Genomic DNA, 24178 nt, shown 5'->3' with positions numbered 1-24178 from the left:
AATTGGCAGTTCTGTCCCTTCAGCTGGCAATTCTGTCCATGTGAAGTAGCTTGGGAATCCTGGCTGGTTACTGGAAAATTTGTGGTATTTAACTTATTACAGATCACGTTCTCCTCTAAATCACAGAGGATTTTGAAAAAAAATTGTTTTTAAGAAAAAGAAGTTCTAAACTTAGCAGAATGTTGTCTTTGTAGCATCAGGAGTTTTCTCATGCAAGAATGTAAAAAAGGCAACTATTTGTGTTTATTTCATCATAGAAAACTTGGCAAGGGTTGGGAAAGCATAAGCTGTTAGGAGTCAAGGATAAAAAAGACTGGTCCTCAGAACAGAAAAGGGAGAGATATCTGGATTGAGAGGTCTCCCGGTCTTTCAGCTTTTTCTAGGGATTGATTGGAAGGTAAAATAATGGAACCAGAGCTTCAGAAGGCACATTAAGGAGCACAGTGAACTGATTTTTTGTTAATGGTTACTTATCTTTTTTCACTTTGAGTTTTCCTTTGCAATTTTCATAAGTGTAGACCTACTCATTTAGAATCAGATTTTAGGGGCACCTGGGTGGCTCAGTGCATTAAGCGTCCCACTTTCGGCTCAGGTCGTGATCTCAAGAGTTCGAGCACCACATAAGGTTGACTGCTGTCAGCACAGAGCCCACCTCAGATCCTCTCTGCCCCTCCCCTGCACACATGCACATGCGCTGTCTCTGTCTCTCTCCAAAATAAGCATGAGTTATCACATTTTTTATTAGTTTCGATATAACTAATATAGATATGATATGATTTGGTATAGTTTGATTTAGTTTGATATCTTCAGTTAAGAATATCTCATTAGTGCTATGTTAGAAACCAGTTTTATTAACTTGAACAGTTCAACTTGCTTGATTTTTTAAGACTTATCCATAAGAACTAAATTCTCCATACTTTCATGTAGGCAGGACTAAACTATAGAAAGTTTCATTTATGGGGCGCCTGGGTGGCTCAGTCGGTTGAGCGGCCGACTTTGGCTCAGGTCATGATCTCGCGGTCCGTGAGTTTGAGCCCCGCTGTCAGCACAGAGCCTGGAGCCTGCTTCAGATTCTGTGTCTCCCTCTCTCTCTGACCCTCCCCCGTTCATGCTCTGTCTCTCTCTGTCTCAAAAATAAATAAACGTTAAAAAAAAAAAAAAAAGAAAGTTTTATTTACTCTTAGAAGTAGCAGTGGGTACGGACAGAAATGGGAAATCTAGATTATGCCCTATTTTAAAGTCTCCAGAGACATATTTTGGTTCTGAAATTCTCCATTGTATATTGGGCACTGTATGGAGCAGTGACGAAGACCCTCAAGGTAACTTCTGCTCTTCAGGTTTCTGAGACAAGAATTGATACACAGCTAGTTCCATGCAAATGCAAATACTACTTGCTGAATTTTATTCTCTGCTATACTATATTTAAAAAAAATCCATCATACTATCCTTCTGGATTTAAATCTTTCACTTTCTTCTCAGGTATGGATGAACGAGGAGGTACGACATCTTGGGGAACAAGTGGTCAACCAAGCCCCTCTTATGACTCATCTAGAGTAAGTTTGTTCATCACCCTTGATTAAAACTATGAAGTACTTTGGCAGAATAAATAAGTTTTTTTGTATATGAACTCTGTTAAGAGAAATGAAGATTACGTATTTACATGGGAGTATCATAGAATACACAGTACCTTCATGGTAGATTTATTTTTTTCCATTTATTGTCATATTTGGGGAGTTTATTTTATCTCTTACAATGAAGGAAATATTTCTATACCTGGATTACCTATAATACTCTTTACTAGAGTTGGAAGAGTTTAGAATGCCTAACTATTCTCCATACATAAATTTTTCTTTGTGTATTGTTTTCTTCGTGTATTACCTTTGAGAGATGGCACTGACTTTCAGAGTATCAGTTTCCAGTCTTCCCTCTCCCATTCTTGTTCCAGTAGTCATCAGCTGTTTATATCTGGGACTCTATAGCTCTGTCTCTTGGAAGCATATCAAAACACACATAACAGATGACATTTCTCGGTTGGCAGTTAAGAGAAAATAGGACCAAGCTAACATTCTACACATAGTGAGGTCATAAGGTCAGAGCCTCTTTTTAGCAGTAAACAAACAAATCCCCCAAAACTTTAAAATAATGAGACTGAAAGATTAAAAATTAGACCAAAGAGCTGGCAGTAAAATTAAATTCTGTGTTTCCAGACTCTGCAGTAAATTGCTGAGGTTAAGAGCTACCTTTTCCAAAATGTCATAGTTTGAATAAATAATGAACTATTTACTTCTCTTAGAATTAACCATTAGAAGATAGACAAGCATAAAATTTATGGATATTTAACCCTAGAAGCATATTGGCATAAGTGGAAGGAAACAGTATGTGATTGGAGTCCATAATCTCCATATGGGTTATGTCATTTTGCATTAAAAAATGCTGAATTAGGGGTGCCTGGGTAGCTCAGTCAGCTAAGCATTGGATTTCAGCTCAGGTCATGATCTCTTGGTCCATGGGTTTGAGCCCTGCGTCAGGCTCTGTGCTAACAGTTCAGAGTCTGGAGCCTGCCTCGGAATCTGTTTCCCTCTCTGCCCCTCCCTTGCTCATGCTGTGTCTCTCTCTGTCTCTCAAAAATACATAAACATTAACAAAATTTTTTTTAATGTTGAGTTAAAATATGTGGTTTGCTATTATATTTGGCTGTAGCCTATGTTTAATTTATTTTAAATACTTTGGGGAAAAAATAGGATAGTCATGGAGAATTAAGAATAATTATTAAAGAGACAATTAAACATGGTTTTAGTGTTTCCCTTTTGGGAATCTGTGGTGAGAAAGCTGGGTTGTAGTGTAAAGAGTACTGTTGTGGGTATCACAAGACTTGGATTTACTATCCTCTCTCCTGTGTAATCCTTGGGCACCTTATTTTAACCTTAGGGCTAGTTAAACTGATTGTCCAAATATTCTTCTACCTTTAGAAGTTTTTGATTCTTTAAATACCATTGTGAGTAGGAAAGGTAGGTTTCCTGTTTAGATTGTGAAGTATGGATTTTATATAGTGGAGAACAAAATACTATTTTTGGATTATTTTCTTTCAAAGGCTTGAGTTACTGTGTGATAACTTATTTCTTAAAATGTATTAAATGGTGCCTTTGTACCTTATGTGTACTTTCCTTTTAGACTTTCAATTTTGTTGTACTTGAGTACTAAATAAGATTCTAGGAGAAGAGAACATAATAGTACATCCAAAGTTTTACATATTTCATGATCGTGAAATTAAGTTTGCCTCTAGAGATGGACTTCAAAGTTACTCTTACTTTTCTTTTTGCTATTTGCTATGCTATGTTGAATGTATATTGTGTGCATTGCAAAGTTAAATTGATTTTATAGTAAATTAGTTTTCTGTTTAAAAACCCAAGATTAATATTTAAATATTCCCAATCTACCATGCAACCGTGTGTGTGTGTGTGTGTATATATATATATATATATGTGTGTGTGTATATATATATATAGTATAAATAGATATATATGCTATATAGATAGCATATATCTATCTTTATATACTATATATATATATATGTATATATATATATATATATATCCTTTATATATATATATTACCCTTTATTTTTGTTCTCATTGAAATCCATTCTTCCACTAACTTTGCTTCTTCTATCCTGGTCATGATTTTGAACCTAAAATGGTTTATCTAGTTAAGTTATGTTTTATTTATAATTTTGAACAATTTAATTCTCTCCTGAAATCTTTTCACCAAGGAAAGACATTTATGGTTATCTTAGAAGCTGTCTTCAATACACTTTTAATAGGAAGTTTATGAACTTTTTGGGTTTTATCATTAAACCCCATCTACCAAGTTGACTATTTTTTTCATAATCATAAATATAGATATAATTTTGTTAATAAGAGTCTCAGTTTACCAAAAGACTTTATTCCACTGAGTATCATAGTCTGTTGAGTTTTTTTTTAATTCAGAAGTAAATACTGATATTGGCTAAAAACCAATTTTGGGGGCGCCTGGGTGGCACAGTTGGTTAAGCGTCCGACTTCAGCCAGGTCATGATCTCGCGGTCCGTGAGTTCGAGCCCTGCGTTGGGCTCTGGGCTGATGGCTCAGAGCCTGGAGCCTGTTTCCGATTCTGTGTCTCCCTCTCTCTCTGCCCCTCCTCTGTTCATGCTCTGTCTCTCTCTGTCCCAAAAATAAATAAACGTTGAAAAAAAAAATTAAAAAAAAAATAAAAACCAATTTTGATACTTTGTAAAATCATTAACAAGTCAATTTAAACTTTAATGAAATTTGCAAGTATTTTGTAGAAATTCTGCCAGTGAAATGTATTTAGACTTTGCCATATTGTATAAATAATACATTTCCATCACAGCAGGTTGTATCATTTAAAAAATAATTTGATTTTACAATACTGATAGGAAAAAAATTTATTTTACTTTTTGTAAAGCTTGAAACATAGTAGGCTACAATAAAAAGTATGTAAAAACTGCAGAATGAGTGGTTTGGTGGAGTCATAAAGCATATGCTTATAGTTTAGTTGGATTGAGCTGAGTTCTCCATCCTCCATGCCTCCACTAAAACTATAAGGGAGAAATAATCATGTTTTGCATTACTGTAAAAACATATTTGGTACATGAACTCTGTTAATAGTTCTCTATTCATGTATCATAACTATGCATTTTACCGTACAAGATTGACTACACAAAATCTCATAGGTTGAACTTAGTATCTATTTAACACCTTTTTTTTTTTTTTTTTTTTTTTTTTTTTTTTTTTTTTTTTTTTTTTTTTTTTTTTTTATATGAAGTTTATTGACAAATTGGTTTCCATACAACACCCAGTGCTCATCCCAAAAGGTGCCCTCCTCAATACCCATCACCCACCCGCCCCTCCCTCCCACCCCCCATCAACCCTCAGTTTGTTCTCAGTTTTTAACAGTCTCTTATGCTTTGGCTCTCTCCCACTCTAACGTCCTTTTTTTTTTTTCCTTCCCCTCCCCCATGGGTTCCTGTTAAGTTTCTCAGGATCCACATAAGAGTGAAACCATATGGTATCTGTCTTTCTCTGTATGGCTTATTTCACTTAGCATCACACTCTCCAGTTCCATCCACGTTGCTACAAAAGGCCATATTTCATTTTTTCTCATTGCCACGTAGTATTCCATTGTGTATATAAACCACAATTTCTTTATCCATTCATCAGTTGATGGACATTTAGGCTCTTTCCATAATTTGGCTATTGTTGAGAGTGCTGCTATGAACATTGGGGTACAAGTGCCCCTATGCATCAGTACTCCTGTATCCCTTGGATAAATTCCTAGCAGTGCTATTGCTGGGTCATAGGGTAGGTCTATTTTTAATTTTCTGAGGAACCTCCACACTGCTTTCCAGAGCGGCTGCACCAATTTGCATTCCCACCAACAGTGCAAGAGGGTTACCGTTTCTCCACATCCTCTCCAGCATCTATAGTCTCCTGATTTGTTCATTTTGGCCACTCTGACTGGCGTGAGGTGATACCTGAGTGTGGTTTTGATTTGTATTTCCCTGATAAGGAGCGACGCTGAACATCTTTTCATGTGCCTGTTGGCCATCTGGATGTCTTCTTTAGAGAAGTGTCTATTCATGTTTTCTGCCCATTTCTTCACTGGGTTATTTGTTTTTCGGGTGTGGAGTTTGGTGAGCTCTTTATAGATTTTAGATACTAGCCCTTTGTCCGATATGTCATTTGCAAATATCTTTTCCCATTCCGTTGGTTGCCTTTTAGTTTTGTTGGTTGTTTCCTTTGCTGTGCAGAAGCTTTTTATCTTCATAAGGTCCCAGTAATTCACTTTTGCTTTTAATTCCCTTGCCTTTGGGGATGTGTCAAGTAAGAGATTGCTACGGCTGAGGTCAGAGAGGTCTTTTCCTGCTTTCTCCTCTAAGGTTCTGATGGTTTCCTGTCTCACATTTAGGTCCTTTATCCATTTTGAGTTTATTTTTGTAAATGGTGTGAGAAAGTGGTCTAGTTTCAACCTTCTGCATGTTGCTGTCCAGTTCTCCCAGCACCATTTGTTAAAGAGGCTGTCTTTTTTCCATTGGATGTTCTTTCCTGCTTTGTCAAAGATGAGTTGGCCATATGTTTGTGGGTCTAGTTCTGGGGTTTCTATTCTATTCCATTGGTCTGTGTGTCTGTTTTTGTGCCAATACCATGCTGTCTTGATGATGACAGCTTTGTAGTAGAGGCTGAAGTCTGGGATTGTGATGCCTCCTGCTTTGGTCTTCTTCTTCAAAATTCCTTTGGCTATTCGGGGCCTTTTGTGGTTCCATATGAATTTTAGGATTGCTTGTTCTAGTTTCGAGAAGAATGCTGGTGCAATTTTGATTGGGATTGCATTGAATGTGTAGATAGCTTTGGGTAGTATTGACATTTTGACAATATTTATTTTTCCAATCCATGAGCAGGGAATGTCTTTCCATTTCTTTAAATCTTCTTCAATTGCCTTCATAAGCTTTCTATAGTTTTCAGCATACAGATCCTTTACATCTTTGGTTAGATTTATTCCTAGGTATTTTATGCTTCTTGGCGCAATTGTAAATGGGATCAGTTTCTTTATTTGTCTTTCTGTTGCTTCATTGTTAGTGTATAAGAATGCAACTGATTTCTGGACATTGATTTTGTATCCTGCAACTTTGCTGAATTCATGTATCAGTTCTAGCAGACTTTTGGTGGAGTCTATCGGATTTTCCATGTATAATATCATGTCATCTGCAAAAAGCGAAAGCTTGACTTCATCTTTGCCAATTTTGATGCCTTTGATTTCCTTTTGTTGTCTGATTGCTGATGCTAGAACTTCCAGCACTATGTTAAACAACAACGGTGAGAGTGGGCATCCCTGTCGTGTTCCTGATCTCAGGGAAAAAGCTCTCAGTTTTTCCCCGTTGAGGATGATGTTAGCTGTGGGCTTTTCATAAATGGCTTTTATGATCTTTAAGTATGTTCCTTCTATCCCGACTTTCTCAAGGGTTTTTATTAAGAAAGGGTGCTGGATTTTGTCAAAGGCCTTTTCTGCATCGATTGACAGGATCATATGGTTCTTCTCTTTTTTTTTGTTAATGTGATGTATCACGTTGATTGATTTGCGAATGTTGAACCAGCCCTGCATCCCAGGAATGAATCCCACTTGATCATGGTGAATAATTCTTTTTATATGCTGTTGAATTCGATTTGCTAGTATCTTATTGAGAATTTTTGCATCCATATTCATCAGGGATATTGGCCTGTAGTTCTCTTTTTTTACTGGGTCTCTGTCTGGTTTAGGAATCAAAGTAATACTGGCTTCATAGAATGAGTCTGGAAGTTTTCCTTCCCTTTCTATTTCTTGGAATAGCTTGAGAAGGATAGGTATTATCTCTGCTTTAAACGTCTGGTAGAACTCCCCTGGGAAGCCATCTGGTCCTGGACTCTTATTTGTTGGGAGATTTTTGATAACCGATTCAATTTCTTCGCTGGTTATGGGTCTGTTCAAGCTTTCTATTTCCTCCTGATTGAGTTTTGGAAGAGTGTGGGTGTTTAGGAATTTGTCCATTTCTTCCAGGTTGTCCAATTTGTTGGCATATAATTTTTCATAGTATTCCCTGATAATTGTTTGTATCTCTGAGGGATTGGTTGTAATAATTCCATTTTCATTCATGATTTTATCTATTTGGGTCATCTCCCTTTTCTTTTTGAGAAGCCTGGCTAGAGGTTTGTCAATTTTGTTTATTTTTTCAAAAAACCAACTCTTGGTTTCGTTGATCTGCTCTACAGTTTTTTTAGATTCTATATTGTTTATTTCTGCTCTGATCTTTATTATTTCTCTTCTTCTGCTGGGTTTAGGCTGCCTTTGCTGTTCTGCTTCTATTTCCTTTAGGTGTGCTGTTAGATTTTGTATTTGGGATTTTTCTTGTTTCTTGAGATAGGCCTGGATTGCAATGTATTTTCCTCTCAGGACTGCCTTCGCTGCGTCCCAAAGCGTTTGGATTGTTGTATTTTCATTTTCGTTTGTTTCCATATATTTTTTGATTTCTTCTCTAATTGCCTGGTTGACCCACTCATTCGTTAGTAGGGTGTTCTTTAACCTCCATGCTTTTGGAGGTTTTCCAGACTTTTTCCTGTGGTTGATTTCAAGCTTCATAGCATTGTGGTCTGAAAGTATGCATGGTATAATTTCAATTCTTGTAAACTTATGAAGGGCTGTTTTGTGACCCAGTATATGATCTATCTTGGAGAATGTTCCATGTGCACTCGAGAAGAAAGTATATTCTGTTGCTTTGGGATGCAGAGTTCTAAATATATCTGTCAAGTCCATCTGATCCAGTGTCTCATTCAGGGCCCTTGTTTCTTTATTGACTGTGTGTCTAGATGATCTATCCATTTCTGTAAGTGGGGTGTTAAAGTCCCCTGCAATTACCACATTCTTATCAATAAGGTTGCTTCTGTTTATGAGTAATTGTTTTATATATTTGGGGGCTCCGGTATTCGGCGCATAGACATTTATAATTGTTAGCTCTTCCTGATGGATAGACCCTGTAACTATTATATAATGTCCTTCTTCATCTCTTGTTACAGCCTTTAATTTAAAGTCTAGTTTGTCTGATATAAGTATGGCTACTCCAGCTTTCTTCTGGCTTCCAGTAGCATGATAAATAGTTCTCCATCCCCTCACTCTGAATCTAAAGGTGTCCTCAGGTCTAAAATGAGTCTCTTGTAGACAGCAAATAGATGGGTCTTGTTTTTTTTATCCATTCTGATACCCTATGTCTTTTGGTTGGCGCATTTAATCCGTTTACATTCAGTGTTATTATAGAAAGATACGGGTTTAGAGTCATTGTGATGTCTGTATGTTTTATGCTTGTAGTGATGTCTCTGGTACTTTGTCTCACAGGGTCCCCCTTAGGATCTCTTGTAGGGCTGGTTTAGTGGTGACAAATTCCTTCAGTTTTTGTTTGTTTGGGAAGACCTTTATCTCTCCTTCTATTCTAAATGACAGACTTGCTGGATAAAGGATTCTGGGCTGCATATTTTTGCTATCTAGCACCCTGAAAATCTCGTGCCAATTCTTTCTGGCCTGCCAAGTTTCAAAAGAGAGATCAGTCACGAGTCTTATAGGTCTCCCTTTATATGTGAGGGCACGTTTACCCCTTGCTGCTTTCAGAATTTTCTCTTTATCCTTGTATTTTGCCAGTTTCACTATGATATGTCGTGCAGAAGATCGATTCAAGTTACGTCTGAAGGGAGTTCTCTGTGCCTCTTGGATTTCAATGCCTTTTTCCTTCCCCAGTTCAGGGAAGTTCTCAGCTATTATTTCTTCAAGTACCCCTTCAGCACCTTTCCCTCTCTCTTCCTCCTCTGGGATACCAATTATGCGTATATTATTTCTTTTTAGTGTATCACTTAGTTCTCTAATTTTCCCCTCATACTCCTGGATTTTTTTATCTCTCTTTTTCTCAGCTTCCTCTTTTTCCATAACTTTATCTTCTAGTTCACCTATTCTCTCCTCTGCCTCTTCCATCCGAGCCGTGGTCGTTTGCATTTTGTTTTCCATTTCCTTTAAAGCGTTTTTCAGCTCCTCGTGACTGTTCCTTAGTCCCCTGATGTCTGTAGCAAGAGATTCTCTGCTGTCCTGTATGCTGTTTTCCAGCCCAGCGATTAATTTTATGACTATTATTCTAAATTCACTTTCTGTTATATTATTTAAATCCTTTTTGATCAGCTCATTAGCTGTTGTTATTTCCTGGAGATTCTTCTGAGGGGAATTCTTCCGCTTGGTCATTTTGGATAGTCCCTGGTGTGGTGAGGGCCTGCAGGGCACTTCCCCTGTGCTGTGGTGTATAACTGGAGTTGGTGGGCGGGGCCGCAGTCCGACCTGATGTCTGCCCCCAGCCCACCGCTGGGGCCACAGTCAGACTGGTGTGTGCCTTCTCTTCCCCTCTCCTAGGGGCGGGATTCACTGTGGGGTGGCGTGGCCCGTCTGGGCTACTTCCACACTGCCAGGCTTGTGATGCTGGGGATCTGGCGTATTAGCTGGGGTGGGAAGGCAAGGTGCACGGCGGGAGGGGGGGCAGGCTTAGCTCGCTTCTCCTTAGGTGATCCACTTCAGGAGGGGCCCTGTGGCAGCCGGAGGGAGTCAAATCGCTGCCGGAGGTTTGGCTCCGCAGAAGCACAGAGTTGGGTGTTCGCGCGGAGCGAGCAATTTCCCTGCCCGGAGCCGGTTCCCTTTGGGATTTTGGCTGGGGGATGGGCGGGGGAGATGGCGCTGGCTAGCGCCTTTGTTCCCGGCCAAACTGAGCTCTGTCGTCCGGGGGCTCCGCAGCTCACCCTCCCTTTGTCCTCCAGCCTTCCCGCTTTCCGAGCAGAGCTGTTAACTTATGACCTCCCAGACGCTAAGTCGCGCTTGCTGTCGGAACACAGTCCGTCAGGCCCCTCCGCTTTTGCAAGCCGGACTCGGGGGCTCTGCTTGGCCGGCGAGCCGCCCCTCCGCCCCGGCTCCCTCCCGCCAGTCCGTGGAGCGCGCACCGCCTCGCCGCCCTTCCTACCCTCTTCCGTGGGCCTCTCGTCTGCACTTGGGTCCGGTGACTCTGTTCTGCTAATCCTCTGGCGGTTTTCTGGGTTATTTAGGCAGGTGTAGGTGGAATCTAAGTGATCAGCAGGACGCGCGGTGAGCCCAGCGTCCTCCTACGCCGCCATCTTCCCAGAATCCCCTATTTAACACCTTTTTAAGGGGAATATTTGCTTTGTACACTTTTTGCCTTATAGGTACTTACTTTAAATCTAACGAAGATGGCATTTTGCTCTAGTAACCTTGATGCCTAAGTGAGCTCTACCAGAGTTGTATGGTTAAGAGGCCACAGGGGCGCCTGGGTGGCGCAGTCGGTTAAGCGTCCGACTTCAGCCAGGTCACGATCTCGCGGTCCGTGAGTTCGAGCCCCGCGTCGGGCTCTGGGCTGATGGCTCAGAGACTGGAGCCTGTTTCCGATTCTGTGTCTCCCTCTCTCTCTGCCCCTCCCCCGTTCATGCTCTGTCTCTCTCTGTCCCAAAAATAAATAAACGTTGAAAAAAAAAATTAAAAAAAAAAAAAAGAGGCCACAAACTTCTCAAAAGTGTACTTAGTGTTATACATGTTATTTCTGAAGTAGGAAAAGCCGGCAGAGCTCCTGTCTGCCCATTTTTCCCAAACCCACAAGAAAAGTAGCCTCACAATATATAGGTGATTTACCAAGTTTATGGTTATCAGAACCTGCCGTAGCACATCATTCAATAGAGTATTTTTATTAGGTAGAGACAAAAATAAATGCATATACCTATTAGTGGTTACAGAAGAAATGGTAGACATGGTCAGTATTCTTAGGAAATGTGAAGATGACACATGTCTGAGACACTCATAAGGAAGTAAGAGCATTTGTGGCATGTACTTCAAACCTCTTCACTTTTGTTAGTCCTGGTTTCTGCATTGTTGACCTGCTCACCTCTGCAGAACAAAACACACAACTGAACAGATAAAAGCATCATCATGATGTGAATAACACTTTCATTTTCAGAAATATGTGAAAAGTGGTGATCGAGGTTAAGGCACCAGAGATTGAAAGGAGTGATTAAGATCTCAAATAGTTTAGATCTGGGCAAGAGGTATAGTTAATGAGTTTTTTCCCTGCCCTCCCTTAGTTTTTATCCTTTCCTACAAACAAATGTTATCTGTATTTGACATTGCAGCAGGTATAAAAGCCAGAGAATACCATGATTTTTGTTATTTACCACCATGTTAATGATTTATTCTAGTTTTAGATTTTTTTCCCCCTCCTCTTTAGAAGGTAGTGGTCAAGAGCACAGAACGGGAGCCAGAGTACCTGGATATGAATCCCAGCTCTGCCACTTACTACCTGTATGATTCTGGACAACTTACTTAAATTCACTTTACCTCAGTTTACTCGTCGTGAATTGGGGATAATTATAAGGCTGTCATAAGGATTAAATGTATGTAAAACTATGGTTAAATTAGATAAATCTATATAAAGTGGTTAGGTCAGTGTCTGGTACATAGTGACTGCTATGTAAGTGTTGGAGTTTAATACTATGTATATCAGAATTTATTAACTAGATCTATATGTAATAATTTAAATGAATGAATACATTTGCAGATGTGCTACATTCTAAGTGTAATGAGTAAGAATTACTTGCTGATTCTGTCATGCTTAATATACTTCCTTTAGATTTGTAAAACACATAAAATCAATTTCCTTTCCCCTTCAGTTATCTGTTTCTTTCTTTGGGAAAGGAGAAGTCTTGTGACAAACTTAGATATAAAAGTTTTACTCTGTCCGGTGTAATGCTTTTTACATCATGGACTTCTATAAGTATTTGCTGAATACTTGGGGAAGATTGGGGAAGAATTCTTAGATTTACTAGATTAATTGTGTTTGGAGATCGAGGAGAAAAGAATCAAAGTTGATTTATGGTGGTGAATCTCAAAGTCGATGGTGGTGGTATTAATGGTAAATAGGCCTCCTCTCTCCTATGCTTACAAAGTATTATCCTGATTGATGATACTACTTAGTAAAGCATTTAAGATCACCGACTCTGGAGAATTGTATTCTGTGACCTTGGATAAGTTACCAAGTCATTTTGAGCCTCAGAGTTCTCATCTCCAAAATTATGATAATTTTACACATACCTTGTAGGGTTTGAGTAAAGATGAAACCTGATAATAGCCATGAAGTATTTCATTTCATTTATTCAATAAATGAGAGCTGCTACTACTATAATTATCATCATTATCTCCAAATATCTAATATTTCATGTTCATTTCCATGGTCATATTTCCTGATGTACAAATTCCATTTCTAAAATGTTGTGTGATCATTTTAGTTGATGAAAATTCCAAGGGGCCCCTGTCATCTTGGTTTTCCTGCCCTTGTAGCTCTGTTACCCAACTTAGGCCAAGCTTTAAGTACTGAGGTATCATTGGGGTTTGCACCCTGGAGTTATGACAGGGCTCACAGGAAAGGGGAGAAGTCTTCTTGTTGACAGTATTTCCTAAAATACAGAGTTTTTCATTCCTCAGTTTAAAAAGTAAAAGATATCATCCTTTGCACTGCTGGTGGGAATGCAAGCTGGTGCAGGCACTCTGGAAAACAGTATGGAGATTCCCCCAAAAATTAAAAATAGAACTACCTTACAACCCAGCAATTTCACTACTAGGTATTTATCCAAAGAATACAGTTGTGCTGTTTCAAAGATGCACATGCACCCCAATGTTTTATAGCAGCACTATCAATAATAGCCAAAGTATGGAAAGAGCCCAGATGTCCATTGACAGATGAATGGATAAAGGAGATGTGTGTATGTATATATATGTGTGTATATATATGTATACACACACACACACACACACACATACATACAATGGAGTATTACTTGACAATCAAAAAGAATGAAATCTTGCCGTTTGCAACTACATGGATGGAACTAGAAGGTATTATGTTAAGCAAAATTAGCCAGTCAGAGAAAGACAAATATCAGATGCCTTCACTCATATGAGGAATTTAAGATACAAAACAGATGAACATAAGGGAAGGGAAGCAAAAATAATACAAAAACAAGGAGGACAAAACAGAAGAGACTCTTAAGTACAGAGAACAAACTGAGGGTTGCTGGAGGCATTGTGGGAAGGGGGATGGGCTAAATGAGTAAGGGGCATTAGGGAAGACACTTGTTGGGATGAGCACTGGGTGTGATACATAGGGGATGAATCCCTGAATCTACTCCTGAAGCCATTATAACAATATGCTAACTATCTTAGATGTAAATTAATAAATAAGTAAATGAAAAAAAAAAAAGTAAAAGAGATCAGTGGTAGGTAACCGCTAATAGTAATTATGTTTATAAGTACCAGCAGTGACCAGCAGTTGGCATTTTAATTTTGTGCATTTTTCAGGTACTGTATAATCTATTGTGGTAGTAATTTGGGGGGAGAGAAGCAATATTCAATTGCATAGAGTTTGAGTGCTTATTTTTCCAAATTGCTAAATTTCTACCGTGGTTTTCCGTTCTCTTTATAAATATGGTTTGCAGAGTGAAACAGTTGTGTCTATGTTGCTCTTCCTTTCCTTCCCATTTTGCAGCATCCTAGAATTTCAAAACTAGAAAGTGTGCTAGCTATTTATATCTATTCCTTTTATTTCATAGATGAGGAAACTAAGAGAGTTTGAGATTTGGCCAGGTTGAGATATGTGCTGTTGATTCAAAATACACACAAGATTTGGCTAGACAGTTTGCCTGGTTAATGATAGACTCTGGCCTAGAACTCAGATATACCAAATATTATACAGTTACCTTTTAACTCCCTTACCTTAGTGTTTCCCAAGTCAAAAAAGAACTAACTCTCTTAAATTTTTTGCCATACACCGAATGAAGGGGAGAAGAGAGGAGAAACGTGAAAAGAGGATCTATAATTGATATTTCAAAAGAAGACACGGGACATGATAGAACAAAAAAGAAAGTTTGCTAGCCAGCATAGTATATTGTGAGGTAGACTAGCATAGAATTTAAGTGCTTGAACACTGAAATCAAGTTGTGTGGGTTCTATTTCTGGTGCTTCTTCTTCCTAGTTGTATGACTCTGGGCAAATTATTTCTCTTTGCCTCAAACTTTTTTTCTTTTTCCTTTTTCCTTTGCTCATTGATAGAGGGAGGTGGTACTAATAATAACTACCTTGGTAAAGTTCCGGACTTAGGCCTATTCGTGGAGAAAGGGAAAACCAGTTATGTGGTAATGAGTTGGCTTTAAAATACTAGGTTTAGCAGCTGTTTATGATTCAGCACAAAATAATTTCAGACTTCTAATTAAGAAATAAATAGTATGTTTTGAGATCTTTCATTTTAATACATACTCTGACATCTGTACCTGTTATAATGAGGTAGAATGAAGGTTCATTTTATTAAAAAAAACACCAGCAGTGGTCATTTCTCAGACCATTTGTCAGGAATACACATGGATGGCAGCCTGATGATCCAGGTCAGGTAGAAAATGAATATGAGAGTTGCTGTAGCCTTTTTTTTTTATTTTTTTTTTTTTATTTTTGAGACAGAGAGAGACAGAGCATGAACGGGGGAGGGTCAGAGAGAGAGGGAGACACAGAATCGGAAACAGGCTCCAGGCTCTGAGCTGTCAGCCCAGAGCCTGACGCGGGGCTCGAACTCACAGACCGTGAGATCATGACCTGAGCCGAAGTCGGACGCTTAACCGACCAAGCCACCCAGGCGCCCCGCGAGTTGCTGTAGCCTTTTAAGGAGTTGCTCTAGTCTTCGAAGACTCATACTCAAAGCCATAGATTGGGTACTTTGGATAAGGGAAACAAAAAAAAAGTAAAAATTCAACTGAAATAGACATACAGCTTTCAGATTCTGTGGAAACTAAAATGAGTTCATAAGGTTATCCGGATGAGTTTAATGATACCTGTCTAGCTACTCCTGGACCATTCCCACCTGATGCAGCTAAAGAGATCTTTAATTTTGCTTAGTGCTCTCTTCTTAGCAGGTATTCAGTATCTTTTCATTCATGTGGATGAGCTTGGCAAACAGCCACTATATGGTTTGATGGATTACAAGTTGGAGATAAGACCCTCAGTTCCCCTCATGTGCTATCTATATATAATTCACAGAGGTCATTCTTACCCTAGGAAGGGTTATACTGGCTGCAGTTCTGGGAGAGCCTAAGGTATAGTTCATTTACATTTGACAGTAGAGGCCTTGGGAATATCTAGGGGTGGAGAGAACCTGTAGTTTTCTTCTCCCAGTAGAGCATAGTGGCATGAGAGCTACCCTTGTAAATAAGGATAATGATGTTGCCTCTCTGCTTTTAAGAAACTTGTTCTTACTCTGGTCCCCATTTTTAAGATGCTGAGATTTGTGAATGCATTCAGTTTATACATCATTAAAAATGAATAATCTTTTAGTTCATCTTAGAGTTCAGGAGCTATGGTTAGAAATACAGGTCATATTTATCTGAAGAGTTAATTATGAAACTTTAACTCTTTTCAGGCAGCAGTGAAGAAGGATTAGGCAGCAAATAGTTAATTATCAAGTTAATTTCACTGATTACTGTGGGATTACAGGAGATGGAGAGATTACTTTGGGTCATCAGGAAAGAGTAAAGGGGAGGTGTTTGAGTAGGATATTATAGGACAGACAGTATTTGTATGAATAAGATTAGAAGGAAGACAACTTTCCAGAAATGTGGAATGATGGGACCACAAGTGTAGAAACCTCAAAATTACAAAATTCAGTAAAGAATAAATGATCTTGGAATCATAGGTAAATAGTGTGGTAAGGCAGGTAACTTTTCTGTTCAAGAAATGTAGTGTATCCTTTGGGGAGTAGAGAGCCAATTAAAAATAAATTTTTATGCAGGGAATGACACAACGGGTTTTATAAAGATCAGTATATTGTGGTATGAGGAATGGATCCAAAGTGAAAGAGTAAAGAGTACTAGGATGATCGGGTAAGATGTTATTACGTAGACCTATTTGCAATGAAATTAAACTTAGAGTAGGATGATAGGGTCAAGATCACAAAATAATTGAAAATGGAGAGATGTCTCAAAGGAGAAAAAAAAAACTGACACATTTGGTGACTGAGGAAGATTGAAAATTATACAGATTAACTCACCCCGCAGAATGATGACTGCTGAGTTAAACTCCATGTGTTTTATTCAGGTTTTGACAAGTTAGCTGTGGTTGTGTTCTACAACTACCAGATTGTTTGATTTTGATAAATAGTTTCCCTTATAAATGGAAAAAATACAGCTGTGTGAATAAAATACTTTTTACTCATTGTCCTCCTTTGACAGCTTTGATGGGAAATAAAGTTTAGTGTTACTTTTTCTTGTTTAGAGTAGATATTTTCTCTAGATTATTTACGGTTTGCTAATGTTTTTATTTTTGAAGGGAAAAATGGTGTAGGTTTTATAGCTTCTGCGAGTTCAAATGCAATAATTAGAAAGGACACACAAATTTTGAAATAGTATTTTATGCCTCTTGATCTCAGGTACAAAACAGGAGATGAAGCAGTTAAATAGCAAAGCAAGACAGGAGGGACAGAGAATTAAAGTAAGTGTTTTCTATATATTGCATCTATGTTCCCATTAATCTCTGTTTTGTTATGTAACTGCTCCTTCTGAATGTTCTGAATGTGAAGAAAAACTATGGGTAAGAAAAGGGTGTATTTTAAAGTTAGGTTTAAATAAACCCATGAGGGAAAGTGTTGTTGGTTACTGTTTGTATTCAAAACATACAAACCTGCCTGTAACTTGTAATCTTAGTTCTTAGATAAGGAAAAAATTGGGTTAGGATGATATAAGCTCCTTTAAATCTCTTGCTAGCAGATATTTAAAATGAAAGAAATCACACAGCTATTAGGTTGTCTATTTTTCCATTTCAAGCTAGGCACATCTTCTGGGTTTTTGTTTTTGTTTTTCTTTCAATTTAGCCATTCTTCCAGGGACAGTGTCCATTCAGATGCTGTCACATAGCTTTGGAACCAGCCTTTGTCAGTTTCTTACCTCACTGTAAGTTTCACTTAACTTTGCATGCTTATGAAATAGCATCTTTATTAGGACTGATCCTTTACAATTCTCTTTTTTTTTTTAATCTTCTCGTTGTTTAGTCTTTAGTGAAAGTCAAAACATTAATCTTTGAATATCTCTTATGTCCCTTTTCATAAAATTGTTGAGGTTTTACTTCTGGCAGCTTTTTTAAAATTATTTTTTATGGACTTACATATTTCTTATTCGTAAGAACAGGATGGAGGATAGATTCTGGCTGAATACCTTTCTAGGTCTACTTAGCCTATCTTAAAAAAAAATTTTTTTGAGTCCACACCCAGTGGCTGTGGGCTTGGGCTCAGGACCTTGAGATCAAGAGTCGTGCTCTCCACCAACTGAGCCAGCCAGGCACCCCAGCCTATTTTTATTAATAGCAATAATCATAACTAGCATTTATGACAACATTGTTTAAAACCTTTCACATGTTCCCTATTTTAAGTTTTATATCAGCTTTTCAAGAAGGCATTTTAAATCCTGTCCATTTCAGAAGTGAGGAGATTGAAGTTCAGAGAAGGTGGATAAATTACCAGATATTAAACATGACTCTAAATTACTGTCCCTTTCTACCATATCAAGTTGGCCAAAGTATAAAAGAGACCCCAAAACAGTTGTTATTCTCCTTGTCCAAGACTTTAATGAAAGATACTCTAGAAGTTGTAGATGATTGTACTGTCATTATTTCTTATAGAAATATTATTTACATTTTATACTTAAAAAAATATAAGCCACAGAATAAATTAGGTAAATTTACTTCCTGGTTTCACCACTATATTTGACCTTGGAAAAGATAAGATACTTCATTTCTGAGCCTCGGACTTCTCATCTGCAAAGAGATTTATCTTGTAACAAGTGCATGAAAATTAAATACAGGAATTTTATAAATCATAATATCTGGAATTTATTAAGTAGTCTATAAGAGTTCCTCTTTTTACATCCAGTCTTACAAAAATTATACATCCATTCTGATACAAAACCATGTAGGAATTTTACAAGTCCCAGATGCTCCTTAGGCAGCAGTTTTGAATTCCTGGAGTATGTCTTGAACAAGATGAGGAACTTGTTGCAGGTTTTAATGACCAACAAGAGGTTCTTATAAGTAAAGTAGATTGTTCACAATATTGAAATGATTGGAAAGGTTTATTGCATTATACATCTTGCTATTTAGAGATGATTGGGGGAAAAATTGGGCAACCCAGATTTGACAGAATGTAGATTCTTCAGTTCCTCAAATTTGTTTGAAAGGATATCTACTTCACAGGATGGTTAATGAGACCTCAGTGAGCTTATTTATATCAAAAGCTTAGCGTGATCAATTGATGTTAGTTCCTTTTGTGATATACTTTTGTCATATATTCTAATAACATTTTATTTAGACAATAACAAACTTAGAGTGCTTTGCTTCAGTGTATTGAACTGATGCTTAATCCTTTATACTACCAAATGAAGTAATTATTTTAACGTGGTTTTATATCACAGTCTTGTACTACTTTTTGCAGAAGTAGATAGACCCTCTTCTTGGTGTTTAATGTAAATTATTTAGTGATTAGCAAGAAGGTATCAACTGTTCTGTACCAAGTATTTTCTCTGCATCGGTGATACCGTTACATCTCGTTGAGTTTATAGTTTTCTGAGCTCTTGCTCTGTAAATATTATTCTTGATTTCCCACTAACCTTACCTTACTCTCTTAGATCACTTTTAGTATCTTTCTTCCCAATTTGAATTTTGTAGTCTTCTTTGGGGCCTTAAACTCTTCTTTCTGTGCTGTTCACATGGAATACCTTTTTTTCTCTTAGTTCTTTCATTTATGCAGCATTTATTGAGATTTTACAATTTTCTGGTCACTGGAATTAGGTAAGCAAAACAAAAATGATCAGTCCATATTATCTGGACAAAAGGAGTGTTCATTCTCTTGAAAAACATCATAATACTATTGAGTGATAAAAGTTATGATAATGATGGCCCAGGGAGAGTAGAAGCAGAGAAATAGAAGCAACACTTGGTTATGAAACCTCTAGGGCAAATCAATTGAAAATGGTAATCTGTTGTAAAATACAAAGAACAAAGGACTTAAGCCTGGAGACTTCTCCCATTAGACAGGCATACTTGGTCAAAAGAGTACTTATTCTGGACATTAGTTCCTAATATGTTAAAGCAAAAATTTTCAACAAGATCATGGTTTCTCAACTGTGCTTAATAGGATATTAATAAATGTGTAAAAACAGAGCTCCATAGTCCAAATATTTATGTATTATTGGGTTAAACAAAATTGGACTTCTTTGTTGTTAGATTTCTCAGTTTTTAATAAATTATTGCAAGTTATAAATCCTTAAGAAAGGAATAGAATATACTTCTTACAGTTTTTTCCCCACCGTAGAATCTTTCTGTATTACTTATGAATGAAGTTTGACTGCCAGTTAATAGTCTCAAGAAATAGTACATAAGATGACTTGTATGTTCAACCATTCATCTAGAGCTGTGACCCATTGTGACTTCATTTTGTATAAGGTGTGAAGTGAGGGTTGAAAGTGATTTTTTTTTTTTTTTTTTTTTTTTTGCATAAAGCTATCCAGTTTTGGTACCACCATTTGTTGAAAAGATTATCTTCCCCCATTGAATTCTCTTGTTGTCCCTGTTAAAGTCAATTGACCATGTGTGTGAGAATCAATTTCTGAACTCTGTTCTAGTCTACTGATTTTTCAAAATCTTTACACCAATGCTGTACCATCTTGATTACCATTCCTTTAAAATAAATCCTCCTATCAGGTAGTGTTGTAAGCCCTCCAATCTTGTTATTTGTTTCCAAATTGTTTTATAAATCCTAGGCAGTTTGCATTAAATTGAAAATTTTTAAACCAGTATATCAGTTTCTACAATTTTTTTCTGAGATTTTGATTGGGATTGTGTTGAATTTATAGATCATTTTAAGGAGAATTGATACCTTAACAAAGTAGGGTCTTCTGATCCATGAATATAGCATATCTCTCTCTTTAGTTCTTTAATTTCTTTAAGTAATGTGTTATAGTTTTTCAGTGAACACATTTTACACATCTTTTGTTTAGTTTCTCTTTCATAATTTTTAATGGTATTATAATTCTATTTCAATCTCTGGGTGTTCATATCTTGCATAAGACTACAATACATTTTGTATATTGATCTTGTATCCTGCATCTTGGTAAACTCACTAGCTGTGGTAGCTTTTTTTTGTACATGCTGGAGGATTTTCTATTTGGATAGTATGTCATCCATGAATAATGAGAGTAACTTTTTCCTTTCAATCTGGATTGCATTCTCTTAATGAATTGGTTATGATTTCTGTTACAGTTTTTAATAGAAATAGAGTGGATAGCTTTGCCTTGTCCTTGATGTTGGGTAAACAGTCAGTGTTTCACCATTAAGTATGATGTTAGCTATAAGTTTCATTGATGTGATCTGTTAGATTGATGACATTCCCTTCTATTCCAAATATGTTGAGAGTATTTATCAAAATGGATTTTTGGATTATATGGAGTGTTTTTTCCACATTTGTGAGAATATCTTGATTGTTTACTCTGGGAATTATAGTAATTACTGTTTTAAATTCTTTTTTTTTTTTTTTTTCAACGTTTATTTATTTTTGGGACAGAGAGAGGCAGAGCATGAACGGGGGAGGGGCAGAGAGAGAGGGAGACACAGAATCGGAAACAGGCTCCAGGCTCTGAGCCATCAGCCCAGAGCCCGACGCGGGGCTCGAACTCACGGGACCGCGAGATCGTGACTGGCCGAAGTCGGACGCTTAACCGACTGCGCCACCCAGGCGCCCCAACTGTTTTAAATTCTTAATGAACTTTGCATTCCTGAGAGAAATAGCACTGCACTATGATATTTATGCCTTTTACATGTTCCTGAATTCAGTTTGCTAAAATGTTAAGAATTTTTATATACTTTTTAAGTGTTTCATTTATTTATTTTGAGAGGAAAGAGCTCCATGACAGGGGATGGGCAGAGAGAGAGGGGAGAGAGAGAAAAATCTCAAGCAGGCTGCTTGGTGTCAGCACAGAGCCCAGTGCGGGGCTTGATCCCCGTGACCTCGTGACTGAGCCGAAACGTAGAGTGACACTTACACCACGAGCCACCCAGGCACCCCAAGAATTTTTATATTTGAGTAATTACTGATCTGTAGGATTTTTTTTTTTTTCTTGTACTATCTTTGTCAGAATTTGGTATCATTATAATATTGGCCTCAAAAATGACAGGTATCTTTTGGAGGAATTTGTGTAGCATTGGTATATTTCTTCTTAAATATTTGGTAGTTAAGATATGTGGGCCCAGAGTTTTTCTTTTGGCAATGATTTTTTAATTGCAATTTCAATTTTATGAATAAAGGGACTATTTAAGTTACTTATTTTTTCTTCAGTGAGCTTTATTTGTGTATTTTAGAAATATGTCCATTTGTCTACTTTATCTAAGTTGAATTTATAGGCATAAAATTGTTCATAATATTTCTTTGTTATCTTTTAAATATTTGTATAGTCATCTTTGATCTTATACACAAAGTACACAAATTTAGTGGCTTAAACATAGCACACATTTATTGTCTCAGTTTTCTATTCATGACGATTTTGGCATAGCTTAGCTGGGTCCTCTGGTTCAGTCGCTTACAATGCTGTCTAAGCAAGATATTGGTCAGAAACTGGGGTCCCATATGAAAGACCTGTTGGGGAACAATCTGCCTTCCAAGCTCATATGTGTTTTGGCAGGCTCAGTTCTTTGATTTGTTGAACTGAAGGTCACAGTTCCCTGTTGGCTCTTGGCTTTTGAACTGCCTCCGTAGGTTATCTTGCCACCTGGGCCTTATGGCAGCTTAGTTCATTGAAGATAGCAAGGGGAGAAGGTCTGCTAGCAAGATAGAAGACACATTATGGAGCCTAATCATAGAAATGGACATCACCCTCACTTTGCACATTCTTTTGGTTAGAAGCAAATCAGTAGGCCAGCTCACACTTTGGGGAATTGTTTATTTAAGGATGTCAATACTAGAGAACAGAGACCATCTTAGAGTCTATCTGGCATAATATTTGTAGAATCTGTAGTTAGAATCCCTATTCATTCCTGATATGGGTAAATTGATTCCTCTTTTTTTTTTTTTTTTTTTTTGATGAATAGGCTAGAGGCTATTTTACTGATATTCTCAAAGAACTAGTTTTTTTGTTTCACTGACTTTTCTCTGTTGTTTTTCTGTTTTCAATATGTTTGACTTCTATTATTCTTACCTTTATTTTGAATTTAATTTGCTCTTTGTTTCTAGTTTCTTAAGGTGTAAGATGAGGTTGTTGATTTGAAGCCTTTTATCTTTTCTAACACATATTTAGTGCTATAAATTTTCCTCTGACTTTGGTGTTACCTGCATCCTACAGTTTTTGCTATGTTGTGTTTTCATTTCATTCAGTTCAAAATACTTCATAATTTTCCTATTAATTTCTTCTTTGACTCATGGGTTACTTAAAAGTGTATTGTTTAATTTTGAAATATTTGGGGATTCTCTAGTGATATTTTTATTATTGATAATTAATTTCATTGTGATCACAGAACATGCAGTAGTCCTTTGTGTAGGTCCATTTTTTAGGTGGTGTTATTTTTCTTACGATTCAAAAACATTTTTAACATTCCTCTTGTGAGGGTCTGGTGCTGATGAAGTTTTTCATTTTCTGTATTTTTGAAATATTCTTTATTATTTATTTATTTTATTTTTTTTGCTAGGTATAGAGTTCTGAGTGGAGATATCCCCCTCTTCCCTAACCCCCTCTGCAATCCTAGGATTCACTTTGTTTGTTTCCCCTGTCAGGGGTCAGTATCCTGCGCTGCCCACGTGCAATGTCTCAGAACTGCTGTTTAGTTTTTTGATTGTTTCAAGTGTGAGGGTTAATCTGGTCTCTGTTATTCTATCCTGTTTGGAAGTAGAAGTAGAAATGGAGTTTTCATCTCGCCTGATCTGGTAAGCGCCATGGATTTGCTTTATAAGTGGAAACCCTAGGGCAGCAAATTAAGAGTGAATGGAGAAATGAAGACTGCACTATTATATTTTTCTGCAGAAGACTGAAAGCTGGTTCAGTCAAGAAATCCTTGTAATTTTGACTATATTTGCTATTGTGTAGTTCCTTTCCATACTATCAACTGTCTCCAAATATTTGACTACTGATATTTTGTAATCAGAAGACAAAAATCTGTTCTTTAATAAAATTAAATAACTGCCATCAGCTAGCTATGTGATGTTAGGCATGCCCCTTGAATTCTCTGAATCTTTTTCGTTTTCCTTTGAAATGAGCCCTTTATTTTATTCAGAGTGGTTTACAAGGTTAAACTATTTTGTACTATGAAAATACTCTTTGCCATTTCAGTCTTATTCTTGTACTGTGGAGTTCCAATGTACCTGATAATATGCTGATGTCTTTGCCCTGAGTCTTGTGTATTTAATTCTCAGGTTTGGTTTCTAATATAGTAAATATCACTTGAGTGATAAACAAACATAAGCAACATAAACAAAATTTTTGGGATTCTCAATATTTTTTTT

At 37.2% G+C, this 24178-nt stretch overlaps 1 protein-coding gene across 6 annotated transcripts in view; it reads left to right on the top strand.

Moving 5' to 3' along the window:
- The window catches only part of TCF12 (transcription factor 12), a 397584-nt gene that overhangs the window by 164617 nt on the left and 208789 nt on the right, over positions 1 to 24178 (top strand). For 5 of the 6 annotated variants that reach the window (XM_032593633.1, XM_030318100.1, XM_030318099.1 and 2 more), the window contains exon 4: positions 1480 to 1553. In XM_032593633.1, coding sequence (XP_032449524.1) covers positions 1480 to 1553 — 74 coding nt within the window. Of the gene's footprint in view, positions 1 to 1479; positions 1554 to 17074; positions 17137 to 24178 lie in introns of those variants that run through there. The other variant, XM_032593634.1, reaches the window with a different exon arrangement.

Source organism: Lynx canadensis, chromosome B3 (genome assembly GCF_007474595.2).
Source record: "Lynx canadensis isolate LIC74 chromosome B3, mLynCan4.pri.v2, whole genome shotgun sequence".
Classification (NCBI taxonomy): Eukaryota; Metazoa; Chordata; class Mammalia; order Carnivora; family Felidae; genus Lynx; species Lynx canadensis.
The sequence above is the reverse complement of the archived record's forward strand: the minus strand, read 5'-3'. Positions and strand labels throughout refer to the sequence as shown.